At 36.0% G+C, this 27075-nt stretch overlaps 1 protein-coding gene across 1 annotated transcript; it reads left to right on the top strand.

Moving 5' to 3' along the window:
* The first annotated feature begins 23901 nt into the window (after positions 1-23901).
* Positions 23902-25362, top strand: LOC103939624 (ankyrin repeat-containing protein At5g02620-like). Its single transcript, XM_048574202.1, has 2 exons — positions 23902-24532; positions 24797-25362. Exons 1-2 carry the CDS (start codon positions 23902-23904, stop codon positions 25345-25347), a joined length of 1182 nt encoding a protein of 393 aa, XP_048430159.1. The 3' UTR covers positions 25348-25362.
* Positions 25363-27075: the final 1713 nt, after the last annotated feature.

Raw genomic sequence — 27075 nt, 5'->3', positions numbered from 1 at the left:
CCTCTCTCTGTGCAGTATTGAGAAATGTTTTCATTCATTTTTTAATGATTAAGTTACAAAGAGTATTTATAGGAAATAACAAACCAAAACAGAAAAAGTAAATTACAAAGGTGACTTTCCTAACTAACTTTTTCACAACTGGTTATTACTATTTACTTCGGTAACTTTCTCTTCGCACCCCGTCAAGCTAAACAGAGAAGGTTGAAGTGAAAGCTTCGTACGAAGATGAAGAAATCGCTGTCTGGGAAGAGATTTTGTGTGAATATCAGCAATTTGATCTTGGCTGCACACAAACTGAACCGTGAGAAGTTTGGCAAGGACTAGCTCTCGAATATAGTGATAGCCGATCTCGACATGCTTGGCACAGGCATGGAACATGGGATTGGAAGCCAATGTGATGGCTGAAATGTTGTCACACCAAATTTGTGGTAGAGAAGGCAACTGAAATCTAATATTCGTGAACAATTTGCATATCCATGTCAATTCTGCAGCAGTGTGAGCAAAGGACCTATACTCAGCCTCTGTGGATGAACGAGCAACAATGTGTTGCTTCTTGGCACTCCAACTAATGATGAAGGAACCAAGGAATATGCAGAAACCACCAGTAGAACGTCGATCCCAAGAACATCCTGCCCAATCAGCATCTGAGAATGCTTTAAGGGTGAGATGTGAAGAAGTTTTGGGAAACCATAAACCATGTCCAAGAATGCCTTTAAGGTATCGAAGGATACGTTTAATTGCTTGAAAATGTGGTTCTTTAGGAGAGTGCATAAACTGGCACACTAAGTTGACTACAAAGGAAAGATCAGGTCGAGTCTAAGTGAGGTACTGAAGTGCCCTAACTATTGATCAATATTCTTCAGGATTGGTTAATGGAGAACCTGTGAGATCCAATTTTGTTGAACCAAGAAGTGTAATGCAAGGTTTTACTCCATCCATTTTAGTTCGTTTGAGAAGATCCAAAATATATTTGGACTGATGAAGAAAAATTCATAAAGCAGATCGAGTAACTTCCAAGCCAAGAAAATAGTGCAAATCCCCCAAGTCCTTAACTGGAAACTGAGCATTAAGTTGAGTAATCCCCCAAGACCAAGATAGGTTGTTTAAGAACAAACAAGCTGTGATTAGATTGAGAAGCTTGGAAACCCATAGATAGTAATGCAGATTGAAGTTTTTCAAACCATGCTCAAGGGGCTTGCTTTAAGCCATAGAGAGACTTTTGCAAATGACAAATATGATTGGAATGATCTTGATCAATTAAGCCAGGAGGTTGAGACATGTAGAAATTTTCCTTCAAGAAACCATGCAAGAATGCATTGCTTACATCCAGTTGATGCAAAAACGAGTTGGACTGAACTGCAAGAGTGAGAAGAATTCTAATAGTTACTGGTTTAGCCACTAGGCTAAAGGTGTCACTGTAGTTCATTCCCTTTTGTTGATTGTACCATTTTGCAACAAGTCGAGCTTTGTACCTGTCCACAGATCCATCAGGTTTTCTTTTGATCCGAAAAACCCACTTACAGCCAACAATATTGTAGGTAGAATCAGAAGGTACAAGTTTCCAGGTTCCAGTGTTTTGGAGGGCATTAAATTCATCATACATTGTAGCTCTCCAATGTGAATACTTGGAGGCTTGGAGATATGTAGATGGGACAAACTATGTGTCAAGGTGAGGAGGGAGTGGTTGTTTAGTTGCTGTAAAGGCTTTGGGTATAAAGATCCCTAATTTGGATCGAGTTTGCATAGGGTGAATAGAGACTGTGGATAATGAGGTTGGTGCAATGGTAGTTGCAGGTTCAGGTAGGGTATGAGAACTTGGTGCAGGGTTTGGAATGGGTGAATCTGGTAGGAGTGTGGGTGCAGGGTTTGAATTTGGAGGGGAGGGAGAACTTGGAGCAGTGGTATGAGGTTAAGAGAGTGAGGCAAATTGTGAAATGGGAAAATGCTAAGAGAGAGAGTAGAGTTTGGGAAAAGTGAGAGAAAATGAGAAAGAATGAGGTGATGAGGAACATGTGGTTTGTTGTTGTTGAAGAAGGTTGGAATTATGAAAAGCAAATGTGGCTTCATCAAAATGGACATGTCGACATACATAAACTCGATTTGTAGAGGGATCCAAGCATCTATAACCCTTATGAAAGAGGTCATAACCAATGAAGACACATGGCTTGCTTTTAGGGTCTAGTTTTCATTTAGTATAAAGTTTAAGCCAAGGGAAATAACTGCAACCAAAAATTCTAAGTTAAGAGTAATCTGGACACTTTTTGAAGAATTGTTCCCATGGTGAAGGTTTAGACACTAGAGGTAGTCTATTGATCAAGTAAACTGCAGTAAGAAAAGCTTCTACCCAAAAATGATGTGGAACCTTAGAAGCAATAAGAAGAGTCCTGGCAGTTTCGACAACATGCATGTGCTTTCTTTCTGCACAACCATTCTGCTGGGGTGTATGTGGACAGCTTAATTGATGTTGAATGCCATGAACAGAAAGATGGTGCTTGACATTAGAACTGAGAAACTCACCCCCTAAATCAAATCTCAAGGTTCCAATTTTATAGCCAAACAAGTTTTCAACAAATGCTTGAAATTCAATGAAATTCTGAAATACATCTGACTTGTACTTAAGTGGATACAACCAAGTATATTTGGTAAAGTCATCAACAAAGATGATATAAAACCGATAGCCGCTTACAGAAAGCAATAGAGCTAGTCCCCAAACATCTGCATGAACCAACTCTAAAGGTCTAGATGTATTACAAATAGAATTCTGAAATGGTAACTTGGCACATTTGCCTAAAACACATTTGAATAGAAAATATGTTGAAGGAAACTAGAAATAGGCAAGGCAGACTTTGAGAGCACATATTGCAAAGTCTTGAACGTGGGATGCCCCAAACATTGATGCCAAGTAGTAGGAGAAGCTTTGATTGCAGTATGAGCATGATATGGTGCTGAAGAGTGAGAAGATGCATAGAAAGGATAGAGACTATGTCGAATATGTGCTTTAAAAAGCATCTTCCTCGTAGTAAGATCCTTGACATTAAAGTCAAAAGGATTTAGAGTCAATGAACACCAATTGTCCCGAAGAAACATATTTGCAGAAAGTAGATCATGCTTTAATTGTGGAACATGCAACACATTATTTAAATGAAAATTTGCAGTAGGTGTATAAAGTGAAGTAGAACCAGAGTGGAGAATTGGTAAACCTTGGCCATCTCTAATATACACTTGGTCAGGACTATTGTATGGATGTGGATTTTGGATATTGTTAAGATTATTGGTCATGTGAGAACTTGCGCCAGAGTCAAGCAGCCCTGGAGGAGGAGAAGAAATGTTGGTGTTTGCATACATTGCAAGTTTAGCTGGTGGAACTCGGCCCTAAAAATTAAGATTCATCCGATTTGAGCAGTCAATAGCAAGATGACCTGGATCTTCACAGATTTAGCAAGCATTGGCTTTGAAAGTATTTGTAGAATAACAAAAACCACCACGATTTCCTCCTCGATTGTAAGAATTATTGTTGTAGCGATTGGATCGATAGCGATTGCCTCCACGATTGTAAGAATTGTTATGGCGCTGAGAATTGCCTCTGGTGAAGTTAGAAGGATTGGTGTTCTAAGCAGTGTATGCCTGAGGTGTAGGAAGCAAATGAGGGAGAGTTGAAGCTGCTTGAATGGAGTTAAGAGCTTGATAAAATTTAGCAGTGGAAGATCCTTAAGCTTGTTTCTTGTAAGCAAGAGCCATTTCTTTACTAAGCAAGAAGCCATGAAGATCATCAACTGAAGTATCAGCCAATCGAAACTGTACTGAGTCCACAAAAGAATCATATTCATCAGGGAGTCCATCGAGAATAATAAGAAGCAAATCATGATTATCAACAGGAGCACCAGCTGTAGCAAGAGCATCAATAATCTCCTTGATGCGCTGCAAGTACTCAGAATGGAGGAGGAACCTTTGGTAAAAGATTGTAAATTCATGCGCAGTTGATGAATGTGAGAGCAAGAGACACTGCTAAAACGTTTTTCAAGATTAAGCCAGAGGTCACGCGCAGATTGAACACCAACTATGAATCATGATGCAATATTGTTGATTGTGATCGAGTTGTTTGATGCCTGAATGGAAGAATTAAGGTTTGTGTTCATCGGGGAAGAGGTCAAATTGGCAGTCGTAGGGCACTTAGTGTGCATTGGAGAATGATGAAGAGGTTCAATCACTGGAGAATATGAGTGAGAGGAATTAACCATCATGGATGAACACGAAAGAGAATGAAAGTGATTTGTTTGGTAGGTAAGAAAATGCAAGAAAATTTTCCCAAAGGATCAGGAGTCGGAAGACAGAAGGCCTCATGATACCATATTGAGAAATGTTTTCATTCAGTTTTTAATGATTAAGTTACAAAGAGTATTAATAGGAAAGCTAAGAATAACAAACCAACACAGAAAAGGTAAATTACAAAGGTGACTTTCCTAATTAACTTTTTGATAGTTGGTTATACTATTTACTTTTGTAACTTTCTCTTCATGCAGCCTATACTGTTGCCTGTAAACCCATACTCCTATACCAGTTCCCTTCAATCTTCGTAGAAAATCCTCTCATCTCCCTCTCTCTCACCCTTGTCCCATCTTTCTCTACAAATCATAGAAATACTCTCATCTCTTTCTCTACAACGGACACCCGTTGTCCCATCTCCCTCTCTCTACAAATCCCTGAAATCACTCGTAGAAACCCATCCTTTCTCTATAACGGACCACCTCTCTCTTTACAAATCCCTGAAATCACTCGTAGAAACCCATCCTTTCTCTCTGCAATGGACACCCCTTGTCTCATCCATCTCTCTCTGCAAATCCCTGGAATCACTCGTAGAAACCCATCCTCTCTCTACAATGGACCACCTCTCTCTCTGCAAATCGCAGAAATCCCTCGTAGGCATCGAATCAGCCTACAAAACGCCTTCTCAAACTGAAAACTCAGGCCATAAAAACAACTCCACCGTGGGTGATAGCCTAGTGGACCGACAACCATTTCATCCAATTGCCTCCCTCTCCTATCTTTAGCCCATGCAAGCAATTAGGCTAAGGGGGAACCCAAGTGAGAGGGCAGGCTCGAATCGATGGCCCGAAAGCCTAAGGCTAAATGATGCATAGCTAACGTCAACCATGTTATGAAAAAATTTGCGTCAAGTGCGTGTCGCACACATGCGCGTGGGGGTGCGTCACCAACAGCTTTTCAGTCAGTGGGATCCACTGTCCAGAAGTTTGAAATGTTACCGTTGTTGGGCCACGTGGCACCTTCTTGCCCGTTGGATTTCAACAGATACTTTTTCTGGATCGTTGGATTTCCAACGGTCAAAAAAAATTTCAAACCTTCAACAAACGACTAGATGACATGGCACAATTGTTGGAAATGTGCCCTAAAACCAATCATATGATGATACTTTACGGACATTTCAAACTAATGTAGTTCATTTCAAACTAATGTAGTTTAAATGTAAAGGGCAAAGATTATTGTTTGAGCCGTCTAATATAAATGTTATATGCTTAAACGATAAGTCCAAGGAATATGTGATTGGAAGAATGCAATCTAAAGAAGTTAGATTCATGAGACTATTCTTTCGTTGACACATCCTAAACGTTCCTAATCATAGGATTGTCAATTGGGCATTGACAGTCCGTTAAGATCAGTACGTGCTATGTCTTCTCTCAGGGAGAGTGACTAGTCTCGAGTCATTGGTGTGTGTGACATCAAGACAAGTACGTAGGTGCTCAATAGAGAATGAGTTCACTGAACACGATCAACGAAGAGTTCTCATATTCATGTGACATGAGAACTCATGGTTGGGATAATGCAAATTAGTCTTTTGACCTGAGGCATCACAGTTGTCTTGTGGTTAGGTCCTTAATCTTTGATTATGTCAACGTCACTCTATCAGGGTGTCCACGGCATCGTTGGGGTTAAGCCACTTAGCCATGGAGGCAAGTGAATGCGCAACAAGGGATCTCTAACCTTCAAACTGTTTGAGGGAGAATACTCTATGATATGATTTAGAATCTCTGGCCAGAGTATGAATGAGATGTTGGAATGCGTTCCAGATCACATTCAAGGTAATCATATAAGTACAAGATTCACATTGGATAGTAGACATGAATAAACTATCAAACCAAACAATGTGGTCAAGAGTATTGTATTAGAGAAAGACCGTATTGCATTTGTAATCCTAAACTGAATAGGTTCTCCACCTCTTCTGATTAGCTTGGGTAACCATGATATGCTGCTAGGTGTCACTCATGGTTTGTGGAAGCCCTAAAAGTGTATTATCACTAACGGGAGAATTGAAAGTAAGTTTCAATTCACAATCGATTTGAAAGAGTTTGAATCGCCCACTGCCTCGCTAAAAGGAACCTAATGGATCGTACACCGTGTAAGGTAGAGATTGAAGATTCAACGGAGATGAGTAAGAATAATTAAATGGTTTAATTATTTATCTAAGGCTAGGATTAATTAATATGTTAATTAATCAAACGAATAAGTTCGTTAAAGACCTCGGGTTAGTATTGGGCCGCAAGGCCCAATGGGATTTGAATGTCAAGCCCATTAACTCAAGTTGTATGACAACTTGAATAAAACAAAGGGCTTGAAAGCCCAATAAACCTATAGGCTAGCCATGTGTAAAAGAATAGGGCTTTTGGTTCATTAGGTCACTTATTTGAAGGGACTATATAAAGGACTTTATAGCCTAAAATTTACTAAGGGTTATTTTTGGGGAAAGGATGAGAACACAAGCTCTCCTTTCTCTCAAAAATTTTGGCCAATCTAGAGGGGAATAGCTAGCAATCTTACTTCCTCTAGGTCACTCATTTCTTCTACAATATACCTTGGTGTGGAGACTTAGAGGTTCTCAATTTTGGGAACTTGGAGAAACCTTTTCATCCATCCAAATCCATGGATCTAAGATGCAAGGAATGAAGGCCCTCTCTTTGGGTGATTAGCCTTTGCTTATGCAAAGAGGAATCTACAAAGGTATTGATTTCTCAACTCACTTTGTTTTGAGTTGAGTCCTGGTTCACCTATCTACTAGGCTTTGAATTTCATGGGTAAATGTTTTGTTTTAAGTGCATACAAGCATGATTCCGCCTTTAATTGTTAATTGCATGCTATTGATGTTGCTTAAATGAACATGTTTTTCACAAATTTTCCTTCAAGTGGTATCAAGAGCCTAAGTCTAGTAGTTGGTGAATCCTTTTGGGTTTTGTAGTTCATAGTTTGTGATTTGAATGTTGTAATTGTTACAAGCTTTATTCTTGCTTCTTTGAATGTAAATTTTGTTAGAAAATTTGCCATCTCAAATGTTGTAGATGTAGTTCATATGAGCATGAATTTTGGAGCTAAAATTTGGTGCCATGTTTTTGGGGAAATTCGGCCAAATCCAAAGGGTGGATTTTTGGATTCTTGTTTGACTTGTTAAAAGTGTTTTAAAGTGACTTTTGGAACCCCTATGTACCCTAGTATGGTTGTATGTTATTTCCCTTAAGTTTGAGTGGTTTTGGTATGTTTTTGGGTGAAGAATGTTCATGGAGCTCTTATGGGTTTTCATGAATGTTCTTCATTGTTCTTGATATGTTCTTGCCAAGAACAAAAGGTTTGGTGTTTTGATTCAAAGTTTTGATTTATTTCATAAAGTTTTTGTTTTGAAATATTTCTTATGTTTAAATATATTAGATATTTATTTTGAAAAATTAAAGAAATTTTAGTGGGTTGGTGTGTAATGATTTATTCCATTACACACACCCCACTTACAAAAACTTTGAAATTTTTTTTATTACTTTGCTTCAAAATCAGCCACCCTACTCAATTAGGATCCTTGTAGGGCTTTTGTGCAATTATATAAAGTTTTGATACTTTTGTCTATTTGCATTTTGACCCAAAAGTTTACGTTTTTACGTAAAGGTCCAAAATCACTAAAAGGACAAATTGTTTTGCTCCTTTAATGAAGTTTTATTTTTTGTGGAAATTTTTGGGTTCTAGTTGTAATTACATGAAGTAGTGGACTTTTGTGTTTTTACAAAGTGACCCCAAAAGTTTAAGTTTTTGCAAAATAGCCCAAAAGTTGAGGTTAATTGCACTATGGCCCAAACAAGTTGAGGTCATAGCATTTTGGCCCAAATTAGGTAGAGAACAAAATTGTTTTGTCTCTTTAAATGAGAATTGGATTTTCATTTCATTTAGCTCCATTTAAATCAATTCTATGGATACAAAAACCAAATGAAAATGCTGCATTCAAGTTTAATTAGTTAAAGCGTTAATTAATTAAAGAAAGGGTGATTATGAACCTTAGCCTACGATAATTGAGCTATGTGAAAGGCCGTTTCAAATTTGTTTGAACCATGGGAATGTGTAGATTAAATTTTGGTTGTAATTTGATATGATCAATTGTTGTAAAAGAGCATAAGCTCTTCTTTACTTTAAAGTAATTTGATTTGATCAATTGTTGTAAAAGAGCATAAGCTCTTATTTACTTTGAAGTACTCCTTTCTTGTTTTATTCGATATGCATGAAATTGGAGTAGTTGGGTCCAACGCCCAATAAGACAACACGCCTTAATGTGATTAAACGCGTAACTAAAATCAATCACCATCCCTAGACCGAGATTCAACACTAGGCTCGTGTTGAATCGAATCAAAGGTTCATAGTCATCCTAAGGCCCTAAGGCAACTATATAGTCCATCAATGAATGCAAACCTTATGTTAGTAGTATCATATACTCTTGCTTTAAAAAACCGTTTTAAAAGCTTAGTGGGAGTATTATATACAACTAAATCAATCAAATGGACCAATAGTTGTAATAGGACCAAAATGTTTTAATTGGATTAAAATGTATGTTTATATGTGATGAGACCTAAAACCCTCAACAAATCAATATTAAGTTGATAAGCGAGAGATGCTTTGAATATCTCTTCGTGGCCTTCCACCGTGGTAGGCTCCAATCGTTTGTGACTTGTACACCGGCTTCACCCTATAATGGGGAGTACAAAGTGCATGCTTACATTCAGGAGGAGTCTATACGCATATGATGAGGTGAGTGTAGACAACGAGTATGACCAACATGATATAATTCTGAGGTTGTGCTTGAACCTCTACATAAACTAAGCATGGTGGGAATAACTTAACTAAGTGCAATGGTGCCAACATGATATAATTCTGAGGCATTCATTCTCTAGAGGCCAAACTAGATGGGTAATTACAAGAGTTGTAAATGAGTAAAGCGTTATTCTCTCATCATTATTTTTGCTAACCAACATCGTATAATCGTGAGGTGGGCTTGGTAATGGTGAGTCTCCCATATCCTGCTAAGAGTTCAACAAAACTCTCGAATTTCGATGAGGGATATGGAATTTGCCAAAAATAGTGGGTGGTGCTATTTGATTTAAAGACCCGAATCAAATGGCTTAAAATCAATCAATTTATATTCGTTATGTATTTGTTTACCAATATATTTGCAAACGCTATCCAAAACTTGACAAAGAAAAGCCGAATGCTTTAAATTCCAGACTTAGTTCTACAATCCCATAGATTGTCTTTAATGGCTTGTAGATGTAACTAAGTAGTCTCATCCTCACAATCTTCCTATTGATAATGTATCATTGGAAGAATATGTTAGATAAGTCTAACATGAGAAGGACAACACTTTTAATGTCATAATTCTTCAAATACAAATTGTTGTATGAAGAAATAAGAGTTGCTTTGAACAACCCTTAATCAACACAAACTTTAGTGCTTGTCTCTTTGTTACACGAACAAGGAACTTGAGAAGTAAGCACAAGGGCATGGACACTTTATGTGCCATGATTCTTCACTTACAAAATGTTGTATGAAGAAATGAGAGTTGCCTTGAACAACTCTTGAAAGTTTGTTATTATGTTTAGAACATAATGGTTGGTTGACAAAAATAGTCCATTTATATGGACTTATGATGATTTTGAATCATTGAGTGTTGAAGTGTTAAACCACTTAACGAGACGGAAACTAGGCAAGGACTTCACCTTTGTGTCCCTATCCTAATGGTTCACTAAGTTTATTGTAAACTATATAGTGAACAATAACCGCACGCTCTCCAAATCGTTTGATGTGTATAACACATTTGAAATGAGTTTCAAGAGAGATAGTGGGAGTTTAGGGACCATGACTATTGCAGTCAAAAGGGAAGTCAAATGAAGAAGGCAAAATAACTCCAAGGGAACAAACTTTCTTTATGAAAGGATGGACATTGGAAGGGGTATTTGCAAGAAATGTCTTGCAAGTGTCAAGAACACACCTTTCGAAGGTGTTGTAATATGTTCTTGAAATAGTTCAAAACAGTTGGTTCTTCTACTTGAATGCTTGATTCCATATTAGTAACTATGTTTTATAATTGTTGTAAAAGTGTGCTAATAAGAAGTAGAAGATTAAATGAGAGAAGAGAAAGTACTTCACATTCCAAACGTGAATCGAATATAGATCTCTGCGAAAGCGGATTGTACTTACTTCCTCATATGAACTACCAAAGAAATTGGAAAATACTAAAGATTGTCTTTACATTCCAATTTTAAGGAACTTAAAACCGTCACTATAGTAGAGATGGATAAATGTTTTGTTTGACAAAAACATTGTTCTTTATTAATCAATAATTAGATTATTGTAATTTAATTGGTTGTCTGTATAGTAGAGATGATGTGGTAGTTTAACTGTTTAGAATAAGATGATGCTTAAAACCCAAAAAGGTTGCAAGGTAGTGACTAATCCCAACTGAGTTGTGATACCTCTAAAACATAAGTTACGAGTTGGTCATAGATGGATGCTTTGGATCGTTAGATCCGGATCCAAGACCTTCTTGTTAAAAATTGCATAGAGGCGAAATGTTCGAATCTTTATTCTTTTGGAAAGAAGAAAGAATCACAAAGTTGTTGAGGTTTATTCACTTAGATGTTAGTGGCACTTGTTCTCAACATAATACTACTCATATTGTATGACATTCACCGAAGATCACTCTCGGTTGGACTATAGTTTATTTTGAATAAACACAAGTCCGAATACTTTGCAAAAGGTTTCAAAGAATTCAAGAAATGTAAGTAGATGAGTAAGACGTCTAAAGTATTTACCTCCTTAGATTTGATCCAAGGAAAAAGTAACACTTTAGATTAATTTCCTTGAAAAATATCAAGGAAAGTAGCATCATAAGATAATGAATTTCTCCATAAGGAGAAGAATGAACATAAATAAGATTTAGTTCGTTGGACATTATCAATTACCCATATATATATGATATATACTTCTAAGACATGTTAGTTGTAGAGATCCATCCATCATGGATCTTAGCAAGCTAGTGGGAGCTATAAGCGTCTTATGAGAAAAGATCAATTGTTTGATTTCTCATAAAGATGTAAATGAATCTTTTGTTTACTAGGTTTACAAAAGATTAGTGGGAGTTGATCATATTCCTAAATTAGAATATATATATATACATGATATATATTAATTTTGAAAATGAAAGGAATTCTTCATCGTTAAAGTTATGACTTTAAACATTCTATAATGATAGAATGTATATGGGAGACATAGTCTATATACATGGGATGGAAATCTATAATGATAGATTTCAAGATATAATTGGATTATATCAATCCCTAAAATAGACAAAAGATGCTAGGAAGTTTCTCATATAATGATAAACTTCAATTAGAATGACAATTCTAGTGAGACTAGGAAGTTGTTCTTCTCAAAGGGAATGTACCCTTTGACTCCCAAAGAAATAATGCGTAAATAGAATCCTTTATGCATACGCAGAAAGGTGATTTATGTATTTCATATTGTATGAAAACATTGATATAAGTCGTACCTAGAACGGTACAAGATGATATCAGTGCAAGCCCAGGATCAGAACCATGGCAACTGTCAAGTGAATCCTTAGGTATTTAAGAAATACTAAGGATGAATTCCTCAAGAATGAGGAAGAATTAGAGTAACATAATGGAAGCGTAAATGTATTAGATTATGAATCTAATCCATCATAGAATATCTCTTCATTATGAATGAAGTGATAAAGAGATATCTCTTTATTATGACTAAAGAGATATTTGGGTGGAAACGTTAAAAGTAAATGACTTTAATGTGTTCCATCATGTATGCAAAATATATTGCCATATAGAAGCTTACAACATTGTTGTTTGGATGGGAAAGTTCATTCATGAACTCTTCATTCGGTTCCAACCAGAAAGTGTATGACACTAATGGGGCGATAGCTCAAGCCAGGGAATCAAGGTCTCATCAAGGTCCGAACTCAAATGAGAGACTGAACCACATGATTGAGAATCATGTATAATGGTGACGTCGTTATTCTCAAGGTTGCTTCTATGGATAACATATAGATATCCATTGTTTAGGCCTACTACTCAGCCATTTATGAAATGAATTACAGAAGAGGTATCATCAATGATGACTAAGCTGATTGGCTCTAGTGCAAGTGGGAGATTGTTGGAAATGTGCCCTAAAACCAATCATATGATGATACTTTACGGACATTTCAAACTAATGTAGTTCATTTCAAACTAATGTAGTTTAAATGTAAAGGGCAAAGATTATTGTTTGAGCCGTCTAATATAAATGTTATATGCTTAAACGATAAGTCCAAGGAATATGTGATTGGAAGAATGCAATCTAAAGAAGTTAGATTCATGAGACTATTCTTTCGTTGACACATCCTAAACGTTCCTGATCATAGGATTGTCAATTGGGCATTGACAGTCCGTTAAGATCAGTACGTGCTATGTCTTCTCTCAGGGAGAGTGACTAGTCTCGAGTCATTGGTGTGTGTGACATCAAGACAAGTACGTAGGTGCTCAATAGAGAATGAGTTCACTGAACACGATCAACGAAGAGTTCTCATATTCATGTGACATGAGAACTCATGGTTGGGATAATGCAAATTAGTCTTTTGACCTGAGGCATCACAGTTGTCTTGTGGTTAGGTCCTTAATCTTTGATTATGTCAACGTCACTCTATCAGGGTGTCCACGGCATCGTTGGGGTTAAGCCACTTAGCCATGGAGGCAAGTGAATGCGCAACAAGGGATCTCTAACCTTCAAACTGTTTGAGGGAGAATACTCTATGATATGATTTAGAATCTCTGGCCAGAGTATGAATGAGATGTTGGAATGCGTTCCAGATCACATTCAAGGTAATCATATAAGTACAAGATTCACATTGGATAGTAGACATGAATAAACTATCAAACCAAACAATGTGGTCAAGAGTATTGTATTAGAGAAAGACCGTATTACATTTGTAATCCTAAACTGAATAGGTTCTCCACCTCTTCTGATTAGCTTGGGTAACCATGATATGCTGCTAGGTGTCACTCATGGTTTGTGGAAGCCCTAAAAGTGTATTATCACTAACGGGAGAATTGAAAGTAAGTTTCAATTCACAATCGATTTGAAAGAGTTTGAATCGCCCACTGCCTCGCTAAAAGGAACCTAATGGATCGTACACCGTGTAAGGTAGAGATTGAAGATTCAACGGAGATGAGTAAGAATAATTAAATGGTTTAATTATTTATCTAAGGCTAGGATTAATTAATATGTTAATTAATCAAACGAATAAGTTCGTTAAAGACCTCGGGTTAGTATTGGGCCGCAAGGCCCAATGGGATTTGAATGTCAAGCCCATTAACTCAAGTTGTATGACAACTTGAATAAAACAAAGGGCTTGAAAGCCCAATAAACCTATAGGCTAGCCATGTGTAAAAGAATAGGGCTTTTGGTCCATTAGGTCACTTATTTGACGGGACTATATAAAGGACTTTATAGCTTAAAATTTACTAAGGGTTATTTTTGGGGAAAGGATGAGAACACAAGTTCTCCTTTCTCTCAAAAATTTTGGCCAATCTAGAGGGGAATAGCTAGCAATCTTACTTCCTCTAGGTCACTCATTTCTTCTACAATATACCTTGGTGTGGAGACTTAGAGGTTCTCAATTTTGGGAACTTGGAGAAACCTTTTCATCCATCCAAATCCATGGATCTAAGATGCAAGGAATGAAGGCCCTCTCTTTGGGTGATTAGCCTTTGCTTATGCAAAGAGGAATCTACAAAGGTATTGATTTCTCAACTCACTTTGTTTTGAGTTGAGTCTTGGTTCACCTATCTACTAGGCTTTGAATTTCATGGGTAAATGTTTTGTTTTAAGTGCATACAAGCATGATTCCGCCTTTAATTGTTAATTGCATGCTATTGATGTTGCTTAAATGAACATGTTTTTCACAAATTTTCCTTCAACAATATCAGCCGTTGGATTTGAGATTAATGGTCCACGTTATTTGCCTTTAAAAATTAAAAAAAAAAAGATAAAAAGGAAAAAAGTTACTGTTGTACCACGTGGCACAATCTAGAGGGTTGGGTTTCAAATTTTTGTTAATCCAACGTCAACAATTAATTAAGTTAATAAAAAAAATGTTAAAAATTAATAAAAAAATCCGAAAAAAAATTTAAAAATTAAAAAAAAAATTTAAAAATTAAAAAAAAATGGATTTTACTTTTCTATAAATACCTTTTCAATATCTTCTACCTTACACTACAATTTCATATTTTCTCAAATACTTTCAACCACATTCCAATCTTTCTCTCAAAGTTTCAATCCAATTGGTTTCCAACAAAATGATTAATGATGCAGGTACGAATTGGACCCTTATTGAAGATGTTACGTTGTGTTCTAGCTGGGTTGAAATTACTCATGATCCGATTACGGTTAATGAGATGCAGTTGCAAGAAATGTGAAGTCTTATTCATACCCTTTTTCTTGAAAAAATTGGTAGGAAAAGAACGAAAAAATCGATGTCCAGTCGTTGGAGAATACTCAGCTAATCGTTTAGTCATTGGAGAAATGCCTTGGCACAAACTAGTAGTAATATTCGAAGTAGGGAAAATTTCGCAGATCAGGTAACAATATATTATTTATTTGTTTGTACTATACCCAAATTTACATTAGCTACTTCGATTATAATTATTTCTTCTCTTGCATTGTGTAGACACTTCAAGCATAAACTTGGTATAATGCCAAAACCAAAAACAAAAAAAAATCATTCACCCAGTGGGAATGTTGGAATATTGTCAAAGATTGTCCTAAATTCAGAGTTGTGACTGTCGGTCCAGAAATTGTCTTGAATAGCACCTCTCTACACTCTACGCCTGATCATGACTTGCATGTTCATGAAATCGACACAAAACAAGTGCCAGAAGCGACCCCTGAACAAGGGTCAGGGTCGACCCGTTATACAAGGGCTAGAGCCCTCCAAGAAATAAATATTTTAATGAGCAATGCATGATTGTATTTCTACCCATCTTTAACCGAGGGGCTAGAAGGCCATAGGGCAAATATAGCCTTGTGAAAAAAAAAATCATCTCCAACCGATGGCCAAAGGGTAATGCGACCAAACATAATTTATTATTTAAATTTAAAAACTACAACAACTTAAATTTAAAGGAAAATAATGTCAGAAATGGTGTAGGAATGACTTAGGTATTTATAAGAAAAAAAGAGATTTTTTTTTAAAAATATTTGGCCCAAATTTTTTTTTTTTTAATCCAACGGTAACTAACGTCAGCTAGCCGTTGGTAACTAGCGTCACATTGACGTCAGCTACCTTCGGATTCAAAATTTTTGGCCAGCCCCAAGCTAGCTGGCTGGCTGGGTTGGGCCAATGGCCATTTTCTCCCTTTTTGGCCCGGTGAGGCCCACAAGCCCTTTGGCAAGGTCCTCAGTTGGAGACGTTTTTGTGCCATTTCAGGCTATTTTCGGTCCTTTGGCCAAAATGGTTGGAGATGGCCTCACAAAGACCAAAAAGGTCATTTGGGCCAAAGCAATGTTTTGTGTGTCCCGGCAAGACACGGCTCATTTGGGCCGAGTCCATGTTTTCTATGTGACAAACGGCCCGCAAAAGAACCCAAAGGCAGCCTTGCAATTAAAACAAAATTGAGGCCCCATGCAACATGAACAGTGCTATTGAGAACTCGGAACTCTATTTTAAAGTAATCCTATGACCAAATAATTATAAAGAGTCTGAGCCTTCAATCCTTTTGGGCCCGAACAATATCAAATACTAGCTCGATCTATAATTCATGTGTCTCTAATTGCATGAATTATGTATTGTATTTTGTATATGATAAATATAAAAATTAATCCCTACGATGATTCGGATTATCCGGAAACATTGAAGGATCTTTTTTTTTTTTGAGTACTTGAAGGTCTTAAACATTGATATAATTCGTAAATTACGCCACAACTACACCTTTTATTAATAAATAAAAAACTTATGAAGTGTATATTTTTTTGTTCCCTCTAATGAGAAGAGAGCATTTTTCACTTTTATAACACGTAATATTTTGGGGTCGGTATTTGGGGTTAGGGTTGAGAATATTTTGGGGATGTAACCAAACTATAGACATTTATACAAAGTCTCTGTCAAAAGTTCGATTTCAGCTTCTAAGGTCCAAGCTTTCACTTGGATCTCCTCCTTTCAACTTTAGGGGTATAAAGACACACATCATCCTCAGTCTAATCAACTTTGCCAACTAAACTCCAAGTCAGTAGTTACTTAGTACAGAAGTTTTGTTTGTTATAACTGTAATGTAACTAATAATAGCTTAAGGTTAATTAGTTACATTAGTTGTATTTACTGTTTTGTATAAATACTTCAACGTAGATCATTTTCAATCAATGAGAAATACAATTCTAATAACATCTACTACATCTTTAATAAAGGTAAGTTATACCATCACATGTGGATCCATTCTCTATTAGAGAGATGGTACAAATATATAATAAGAGTAGCATTTTTGTTACTCACGTGATATACATGGACGAGTAATACTACATTTACCATCCATTTGTATCATCTCATTAATAGAGATAGTGCTCATCAACACATATGGGTCTTAGGGCTGGGCACGGGTCGGGCCGGGCCGGTTCCAAAATTGGAGGGATCAAACCAAACCCGTTTGGAAATACAACAGGGCGGGGTGGGACGGGTTTGTGATATTTTAATGTTATAATCGAACCTAACTCGGTCCGTTTAAAACGGGCTGATTCCTACGGGTCCATGGGTCCATTTTTTATTTTTTATTTTTTTTATTTTTTCCGTTCTCTTATTCTTTAGCTCTCTCGATTGTTCCAAAGGATGTTGGATCATGGCAACAAGAATGCAAGCCTTCTAATTCTCTTCTTCTTCAAGTCTCTTGTTTCCATTTATCCATTTCAATCCCTACACAAAGATTGGGGATTCTCCCTCAATCTCAAAACCCTTAATCCTAAAAATGGAAATCACAGAAGAACAAAGAAGATGAGCCGACCACCAACACTTTCTCCACGGATTGAGGAGTGCAGCCACCACCACCTCTTCCACGGAAGGTCTTCGACAAAAAGGTCGTCCCCTCCGCTCTCGCTTTCAAGCTCAGATCCTCCGTGTCGCCAACTAGATCTATTTGGGTTTTATTTTCAATTGGGTTTTTTGGATTTGAAGAATGGGTGATAAAGATCGGTGTTTTTTTTTTTTTTTTTTTATCCCGTTTTCTGCTGTTCTGTTGGATTGATTTGGGTTTGTCACCTTCTGCAAATTTGTATTGGAAAGTGAGTGATGGCGGAGGAGGAGGTTCTATATCCCTTTGGCGAAATCACAAATGAAAAAGTGCTGAAAAAAGATGTTATGGAGCTCTTGCACTCCAGTCCAATGGTTCAAATTCATACTGGGGGTGGAAATCAGTGTTTTGTATTGAATTGTTGGTTCAGCCCGGGGGTCCATTTCTTCCAGGATTTAGACCCGTCCCACACCGCCCCTCTATTAACCTGGACCCGACCCGCCAAATTTTAAAAATTTGGACCCGTTCCATACCTGCCCCGACCCGTGGGTCCAGGATCCGTTTGCCCACTCTTAATGGATCATATCTCTATTAGAAAAATGATACAAATACATGGTAATAATATCATTTTTTTTTTAAGGTGGATACGTTTAAAGTGGTCATGAGAGTGATTCAACCACCAGCATGTCGGAGCGTGTAACATTACTTATTTATACGATGATGTCAGATTAATATGATGATGTACACAATTAGGCTTCTTGTCAAGACCATTGGATTTGTTTTTCCTTCTGGCACAGTTGACTCTTGATTACAAAATTCACGTATGTAAATTTATGGTTTTCTTTGCATTTCTTATAAACATGCACATGGTGCTTATAAATGCAATGTCTCTTTCCCTTTCTGTTTAGAAAATTGAAATCAGAGTTTTGGCCCTGAATAAAAGTTCGTGGTATTAGTACATGAATTTGTCATAGTATGGAGTAATAGTTCTTCTAATAACTCATTAGAACTAATTATATATTTTATTTGCCTGTTAAAACTTTTTATTTTGGGTAGAAGTTCTAATAGTGTTACTCAAAAACACTATTGCTTCACATTGTGATGAGTTCAGAAATCAATATTCACGGTTTTTTTTTTAATTCAATAACCAAAGCTGTAATTAAACAAAGTTCAAGAACCATCACTCCAATTTTCTTTTTTCTTTTTCCTTTTTTCTTTTCTATTTTATTTTTAAAACTTCGTGGGAGATTCTTGGTGTTGTGTTTAATATGAATTTGAGTGCTTCAAATCCACACAAAAACAAAAGGTTGATTGGGATTGTATACTTTGCAGCATGTACAAGTTATTCGAAAATATTGGTTTGCTTTTAGCATAGTATCTATTCTCGAGGCCTTTCAGGAGGAAAGGGACCCTTTCTGGATCCACTTTATGAGAATATTTGGGATCTTCACATCCTAGTCACATCGTACAACGTGAGATCAGTTTTCGTCAGGTACTATTTGTATTTAATTTTAAATAAAAAAAATGTCAAATAATTTTTGATCGCACGATATACGATGAATAACTAAGATATGAATATCCTAATGGATCCTAATGGGATCTAATTCCCTGAAACCAAATATGGAGAATCTTTATATATAAAGCTAACAACCCCTTTTAGGGTCACAAGCTTCACCAAAAATTTTTTGACAAAAATGTTCCCAAAACAAAAATTTCAAAAGCAATCCAAAATAATGCACCAAATAATACAGGGGTATTTTCATCATTTTAATAGTATTTTTTAATAATTAATTCTTTTTGTACATTTTTTTATTTAGTACCTCACAATATGCTAGCAATAATGTAATTCGATCAGTTATTCATTAAATATTATTTTCTCTATTTTTAAAAACATTCAAAACATCTTAAGAGACGTGTAATGCCGGTTATAAAAAAGGTCTTTCGCACGCGTATAATAATATGATTAAATTAGTTGTCAAATGATTGTTCTTTTATTTATTTTATTTGAACAAACGATATCATCTACACTAAAGAGGAGATGGTGGGCTTAGCCTCACAATGAGCTAGCAATAATGTGATTCAATCAGTTGTTTATTGAATATTATTTTCTCTATTCTTAATGTAAATTCAATAGAATGTAGATGGAAATTGAAAGATCGATTTTATTATGTGAATTCAGCTGCTTTGATTGGTTTGTGAGGGGTTTTTTCTAACATGATCTAAGATTATTCATGTACTTCAAATATTTGACTTTCTTTTTGTCAATTTACACATATAAATATATTTAAAATGTGTAAGTTGCGTGAAGCACGCCGTGATTCAACATGCATGCTTGAAGGCTAGCTTTTTTTTTATTTTTTTTTTTATTTTTTTTTTTGTAAGAGAACAAATCTGGAGAAATTGTTCAAGCCTAAGTTGACTTTTGAATGAAAGTTCCCTAGAAGAAATAGGACGGTGTGAGTTGTGGATTGCTTACATATTTCGGTTCATTTATTGGGAAATGGGTAGATCATGTTGAAATATCTCACATTGATCGATCGTATCTTTGTGAAAAGAAAAGTTTAAATATCCTAACCTCACTCTAACTAATACTGAGGCTTTTTGTGATAAAACATAACACATGACGGATTGTGCATGTGATAATTACCAAGTTGGGGACAATATATGTGTTGTTGGAAGTGAGTCTTCGGCTTGTCTCTCTGATAATTTTAGAGATCATCCATTTCATTTTAGGAAACACAATATAAATACATAATTGCGTTCAAATTCGTAGACTTTCTCATCTTGATTCTTTTCATACGTGCGTGTAAATACATAGGCCTGGCCGGTGAAGGACCTATTCATTTACTAACTATCTTGTTTATTGACGTCTCACTGTTAAGAGAAAAATGAACCAAGTATAGTCTCTGGATTTTGGCCCAATTGAAGATTTGTTTGATGAATTAAAATTTGGTCAGTATTGGTCCTTGTGGAGCAATAGTTCTTTTGACGAACTCCGTCAGAAGTTCCATCCTTTTTTGTCCCTTTAAACCTTTTATTCTGGATAAAAGTTCTAACGGAGTTAACCAAAATGATTATTACTTGACACTAAAACAAGTTCGGGAACCAATACTTACAAACTTTTAGTTTAGAGACCAAATCTCCAATTGACTAAAATTCAAAGACCATTGCATCAATTACCTCACCTATTAACTAAACATATGGTTCCCGCAACATTCTCAAATGCAAATGGAGCTTATTTCTCGATTAATTTGAGAAAGTTATGTGTTTGAGAGGGAGAGAAAGAACGAGAGACATCAAAGCTTGCCACGGATCCTTCCTTGTATGAGGCGACAATGTTGGGTGATACTGGTTTCTTTACAAGAATTAGGGATAACGACGATAAATCAATTGATCTTCATCAGAAAACACCTAAAGGGTTTATTTACGATGTGAAGTAATAGTTTTTTTAGTAACTCGTTAGAACTAATTATATATCTTACTTGTCTATTAAAACCTTTTATTTTGGGCAGTAGTTCTAACAGTGTTACTCAAAAACACTATTGCTTCACATATTTCATAAATCAATATTCCTGGATTTTTTTTATTCAATAACCAAAGTTTGCAATTAAACAAAGTTCAAGATCCGTTAGATACGCTACTCCTGTTTTCTCTTTTCTCTTTTTCTTTTTTCTAATTTATTTTTCAATCTTCAGATTCTTAGTGTTGTATTTAGTACGAGTGCTTCAAATTTCCAAAAAGAAAAAAAAGAAAAAGAAAAAAAGAAAGATGGATTCGGATTGTATATTTGCAGAATGCACAAGTTATTCAACCATATGGCTTGCTTTTAGCATAATATCTAAGGAAAATTAAAGGCATCAAAACTTTAAATTTTAACAAAATAATGTAATAACTTAATTTAATGATAAGAATAAAAAAAAAAAAAAACAAATACTCTATTTCACACACCACACGTCACACAGTCACACTCGGGCCCATGTGGCTTCTTTGTCTCTTTCTCTTCACGTGGGTTTGTCTTTGTTTGTTTTATTTTTTTAGGCTTTTTAGGCAAAATGGTTATTAAGATTTACATAACACATCACTTTGGTCTTTGAGATTGAAAATCAATAGAAATGGTTCCTGAGATTGTCCACCATCCATTATTTTGGTCATTCCTTTAAAAACTCCATCAAGTGGTCCCAGAGTTCATACCGGAAACTAATATTTTTGGCTGGAAGTTTGGGCAATTTTCAAAACTTTGTAACTCAATCGTTTCTTAACCAAATTCGACCCATAATATATCAAAATGAAGACAGGAAAGTGTTGAACAAGATTATACTTATTTGGAAACCCAATGGTTGCCGGCGATGACCAGAAAATAGCCTGAAAGGTGATTGGTCTGCGGGAAAACTGGAAAACTCGTCGGAAACTGGGTAAACTTTAAACATTCATAACATCTTCAATACTCAACAAAATCGAGTGATTCAAACATGAAAATCATACTTCTCAATGAGACGAAAAGAATGGTACCTTTTTCGATGGCTAACTCCTTGGTTTTGCCAAAAAACGGCTCAAAAGTGCTTAACTCGATGAGACCAAGACAACCATTTTCGAACCGTTTTTCGGCCAAAACTTAGTGAGTTAGCCATCGAGAGAGCTACCATTCTCTTTGTCTCATCGAGGAGTATGATTTTATGTTTTGAATCATTCAATTTCGTTGAGTATTGAAGAAGTTATGAATGTTTACAGTTTACCTAGTTTTCTGCGAGTTTTCCAGTTTTCCCGTGGACTAGTCACCTTTCAGGCTATTTTTCGGCCAAACCATGGTGAGTTAGTTGTTGAGAAAGGTACTATTCTCTTTGTTTCATCGAGAAGTATGATTTTCATTTTGAATCACTCGATTTCATTGAGTATTGAAAAAGTTATGAACGTTTAAAGTTTACCCAGTTTCTAACGAGTTTTCCAGTTTTTCCGCGGATCAGTCACCTTTCAAGCTACTTTCCGACCATCTCCGGGCAACCATTGAGTTTCCAAATAGGTATAATCTTGTTCAACACTTACCTATCTTCATTTTGATATATTATGGGTTGAATTTGGTTAAGAAATAATTAGGTTACGAAGCTTTGAAAATTGTCCAAACTTCCGGCCAAAAATCTCTGTTTCCGGTATGAGCTCCAGGACCACTTAACTCAGCTGTTAACGGAATGACCAAAATAATTGATGGTGGACAATTTTAAGGACCGTTTCTATTAATTTCAGACTCAGGAACCAAAATGATATGTTATGTAAATCTCAATGACCTTTTGGCTAAAAAGCCTTTTTTTAATTCCCTTCTCTCTCCCTCTCGTTCCTGTTTATCTATTTTTCTCTTTTTCTCTCATCTTCAACCCCGTGAGTTTCTCTCTGTCCTCCTCTTTATCTTTTTCTCTCTCTCGCTCTTTAGTCAAAGTTGGATGAGACTTGTTTTTGTTTTTTTTTTTTTTTGGTGAACTTGGATGAGACTTGCTAGTCCATCCTTTTAACTCTCTCACATTTTATAAAAATTAAAAAAATTAATGTTTTGAAATTGATATAAGCATTGTTTATGAAATTGAAAAATAAAAAGTTTTCTTCATTTTTTTAGGGAAGTGTTATTGGCACTCCAAAAATCTCATTCTACACTCCTTACAAGTGTATTTTTCTTTCTAAATATAGAAAGTTTGGAGTGTAGAATGAGATTTTTGGAGTGCCAATAACAATTTCATTTTTTTATGGGGTTTTTTGAAATAGGTCCAAATTAACTAAAAATTGGACCTATTTCAAAAGTTAAAAGTCACTAAAAATTGGACCCATTTTAAAAGGTAGTCTATAAAATTGGACCTATTTCAAATTTTTCCTTTTTTTTTTAATGTAATATTATTATTTAGTTTGTTCTAAATGATGGGTTGTTGTATTATTTAACTCATACAACGTGATATAAACTCAAGATAAATACATAGTCACATTCAATTTTGTAAACTTACTCATCTTGATTCTTTTCATACGTGTCTGTAAATACATAAGCCCGGCTGCTGAAGAACCTATTCATTTACTAACTATTTTGTTTACCATTAAGAGAGAATTAGACTAATAGTCTCTGAACTTTGGCCCAATTGAAGATTTTGTCATTGAACTAAAAATTTGTGAGTATTAGTCTCTGAATTTGTTATAATGTGAAGCAATGATTATTTTGGCTAACTCCATTAGAAGTTCCATCCATTTTTTGTCCCTTTAAACCCTTTATTTTGCATGAAAGTTTTAACGGAATTAGCTAAAATGATCATTGCTTTCTAACAGAGTTAGCCAAAAGGAAAATTGATCCACATTATAACAAGTTCACAAAATCAATACTACGAATTTTTAGTTCGGACCAAAGTTCCAATAAAACTAAAGTTCAGGGACCAGTGTCCCAATTACCTCGCCAATTAATTAAACATATGGTTCCCACAGTATTCTCAAATGCAAATGGTGCTTAATAGAAGGTTTTGAGTTTGAGAGGGAGAGAGAACGAGAGAGATCAAAGCTTGCGATGGATCCTTCCTTGTATGAGGCGGCAATGTGGGGTGATACTGGTTTCTTTACAAGAACCGGGGGTAACGGCGATGAATTAATTGATCTCCTCCATCAGAAAACACCTAAAGACAACAATGTTCTTCATATTGCAGCCGAATACAAGCAAAATAAATTCTTCGAAGAAATCCCGCTTGATAGTCAATCACCGTTGTTTTGGGCCACCAACAAGAAAGGCGAAACTCCCCTGCTTATTGCTGCCAGAGTAGGCTGCTCTGAAGTAGCTGAGTTCCTCATTAATCACGCCAAAACGCTGCACTTTCAAGAAGCTGATCAGGAGAGCGGCCCATCTGACGGTGAAGCTCATAAAAAGTTACTCCGAATGACTAATTTTGACAAGGATACGGCATTGCATGCTGCTGCTCGATATGGACACGATGGAGTGGCAAACCTCCTAATTGAAGCTGACCCTCAATTGTGTTGTTTTACTAATAGCGCAAATGAGTCGCCCTTGTTCTTAGCTGTTTCCCATGGCTTTCAACTCATAGCTGGTTCTATCCTAAATTGTCCAGTATCCCCTTCCTTTCAAGGGATCAACGGCGTGACAGCTTTACATGCAGCGGTTACTCACACAGACGAAGAAGCAAACGGTAACTAATTGTAATTTATAATTACACATGAATCTTTTATAGAAGAGATATTGATACACGGAAGTGATTTCCTCACACAACATTTTCTCCCCATGCGCACCCTGTTTATTTTTGGCCCTTTGATTGAAAAATCAAAACAGAATCAAGTGACAGAACTAAATAGAGGTGTGAATAAAATGGTGTGCGGAAATCATTTCCCTTCTAATATTCTCTTCATCCCTAGCTAGCTGTAAGTGATCTGACTTCTGTATATAAACATGCAAGGCATTGTGGCGCTTATGGTATCCAAAAATCCTGATATAATCAAAGAAGTTGACGCACTTGGGTGGACTCCCTTACACTATGCAGCATTTAAAGGGAACCTTGAAGCAGTTCGAGTGTTGATGCAATGTGATAGCTCTGCTTGTTACATCTTGGACAAATCAGGAATGTCGGCTCTCCATGTCGCGGCCTATGCAGGCCACCCAAAAATAACGGATGATTTGATTCGATGTCGGCCTGATACTTGTGATTTGCTCAGTGCCAAAGGCCAAACGGTTCTTCACTCTGCAGTTTTGGGTGGACAAACAAATGTAATTAAGTACGTATTGAAGACACCTAAGCTTGAAAGGCTTATAAATGAAGCGGATGAAGATGGAAACACTCCTTTGCATTTGGCCGTCTTTCACAAAAAATGGAAGAGTGCACAAATTTTAAGTGGGGATGACAGGGTGCATATGTCTGCTATCAATAAGGAGTTGTCAAAGGCTGTTGATATTGCTGTTGACAATATTGGAAAGAAGGTAAGAAACACTGACAAATACAATGAATTTTAAAGATACTAATCAGTATATTTTAAGGGAATTATCATTAGCACTCCAAAAATTTCATTCTACACTCCAAACTTTCTATATTTGGAAAAAAAATAATACTTGTGAGAAGTGTAGAATGAAATTTTTGGAGTGCCAATAACACTTTCCTATTTTAAAACTTCACTTGAAAGTGTTGCGCTGCTTTGTGAAGAAACTCCTACCCAAATAATTCGTGTCACAATGCTTGTATTCATTTTTATTGTCCACAAATTGAGTTTCTCTGTGTTTTAGGAAATGGGTTTGACATACAAGCCGGGGACGTCCGTTGGTGTGGCATTTTTCCAACAACAAATCAGCCGTGAACTAAAAAAGTTGGAATCTCCTCCAGTGAAGGATACCTCCAATACGCAGCCAAACATTACAGTCAATAGTCAAAAGCGACCCGAAAATTGTTCCGATCAGGTCATGAATAGAACTGAGACCAATCTAATACTCGCTGTGCTTATCGCAACCGTGTCATTTGCAGCGGTTTTAACTCTTCCTGGAGGTTATAAAAGCGATGGAGCTGCACTTTTACAGGAAACTAAAAGTTTCCAAATTTTTATGACATTCAACTGTATCTCCTTCTTATCATCAACTTTAGTGATTTTAGCTATTTTCTTGGAGGGTTATTTACCCCTCTATGTAAAAGGAGAAGTAACTGGAGCGCTCCTCTACCTGTCCATTGCAGGAATGATGAGCTCGTTTTTTTCAGGAGCTTTTGCGTCTCTGTCCAAAGGCTCCGCAAAAAGTTTGGCTGTCAGTATGGTCGTTCTAATACCAATATTGTTCTTTGGATCGATTGTCATCAACAGGCTTGTGTCAACTAGTAAACGTCGACGAGAAAAGATCAGTTGGCTCCGAAGGGCCTCAATTTAACAAATGTGTTTAATTACTTATTAGTTGCTTGAGTCCCGTTTGACTTGGTGATCAAAGGTTTATGTTTACCATTATTGATTTTATATATAAAAAAATGGAGAATGAAGGCGTGATTTTAATGTTTTAATTTCTATCCTCGAAATCTAGTTGAATGATAAGTAGTCATGATTTCTTATTGGACTTGATCACAGTGAATATTAGTGTGGTTTCCTGGTTGGGATGGTTGTGGCAACGAGGCCAAAGGGATCACTGATCAGTTTGAATTTTGGCCTTCCATGTGAGTAAATGTTGTGTAACAGTATAGCTACAAGTTTAATTTCACTTTTATATTTTGTCAGTCTCTTGTGAAGTAATCTTTTTCTTTGTTTTAAGGACTGTTTCTATGGGATTCATAACATGAGAATACAATACAACATTTTACAATCACCTTAGAAAATGTACGTTCGAAACTAAATTGGCAAGACATGGATCGTACAATTTACAGTTGAAGCGGCCATTACTTTGGCTTATGTGGGCATATATGTATATCTCTAAAGTCTAAAGTCAATGTTTTAAAAATTGCTAAACAGTAGTCAGGCGGTGGATAGGGGCTAGGCGAAGGCCTAGGCTGTTATTTTTTTTTTAATAATTATTTAATTAAATTTATATAACATATAAATAACATAAGTATCTAGTTATGCTTAAAAAAAATACATAATTGTATTGAAAAACTTAAATTGCAAAATAAAATGATAAAATTAATAATATAGTAATAGAATATGTTGAAAATATGATGAACAACCATATAATGAGCATTCATCCAAATATGCCATAAGTCTCTCACAATTTATTATA

This window comes from the organism of the source record quoted next, unplaced genomic scaffold (genome assembly GCF_019419815.1).
Source record: "Pyrus x bretschneideri cultivar Hongxiangsu unplaced genomic scaffold, Pyrus_bretschneideri_v1 Contig7, whole genome shotgun sequence".
In the NCBI taxonomy this organism is placed as follows: domain Eukaryota; kingdom Viridiplantae; phylum Streptophyta; class Magnoliopsida; order Rosales; family Rosaceae; genus Pyrus; species Pyrus x bretschneideri.
This window is presented reverse-complemented; position numbering and strand designations above follow the sequence as displayed.

Coding starts and splice junctions, on each gene's coding strand:
- LOC103939624 (XM_048574202.1), top strand. CDS start 23,902: ATGGATCCTTCCTTGTATGAGGCGGCAATGTGGGGTGATACTGGTTTC. Junction 24,533..24,796: donor CACAGACGAAGAAGCAAACG/GTAACTAATTGT, acceptor TAAACATGCAAG/GCATTGTGGCGCTTATGGTA.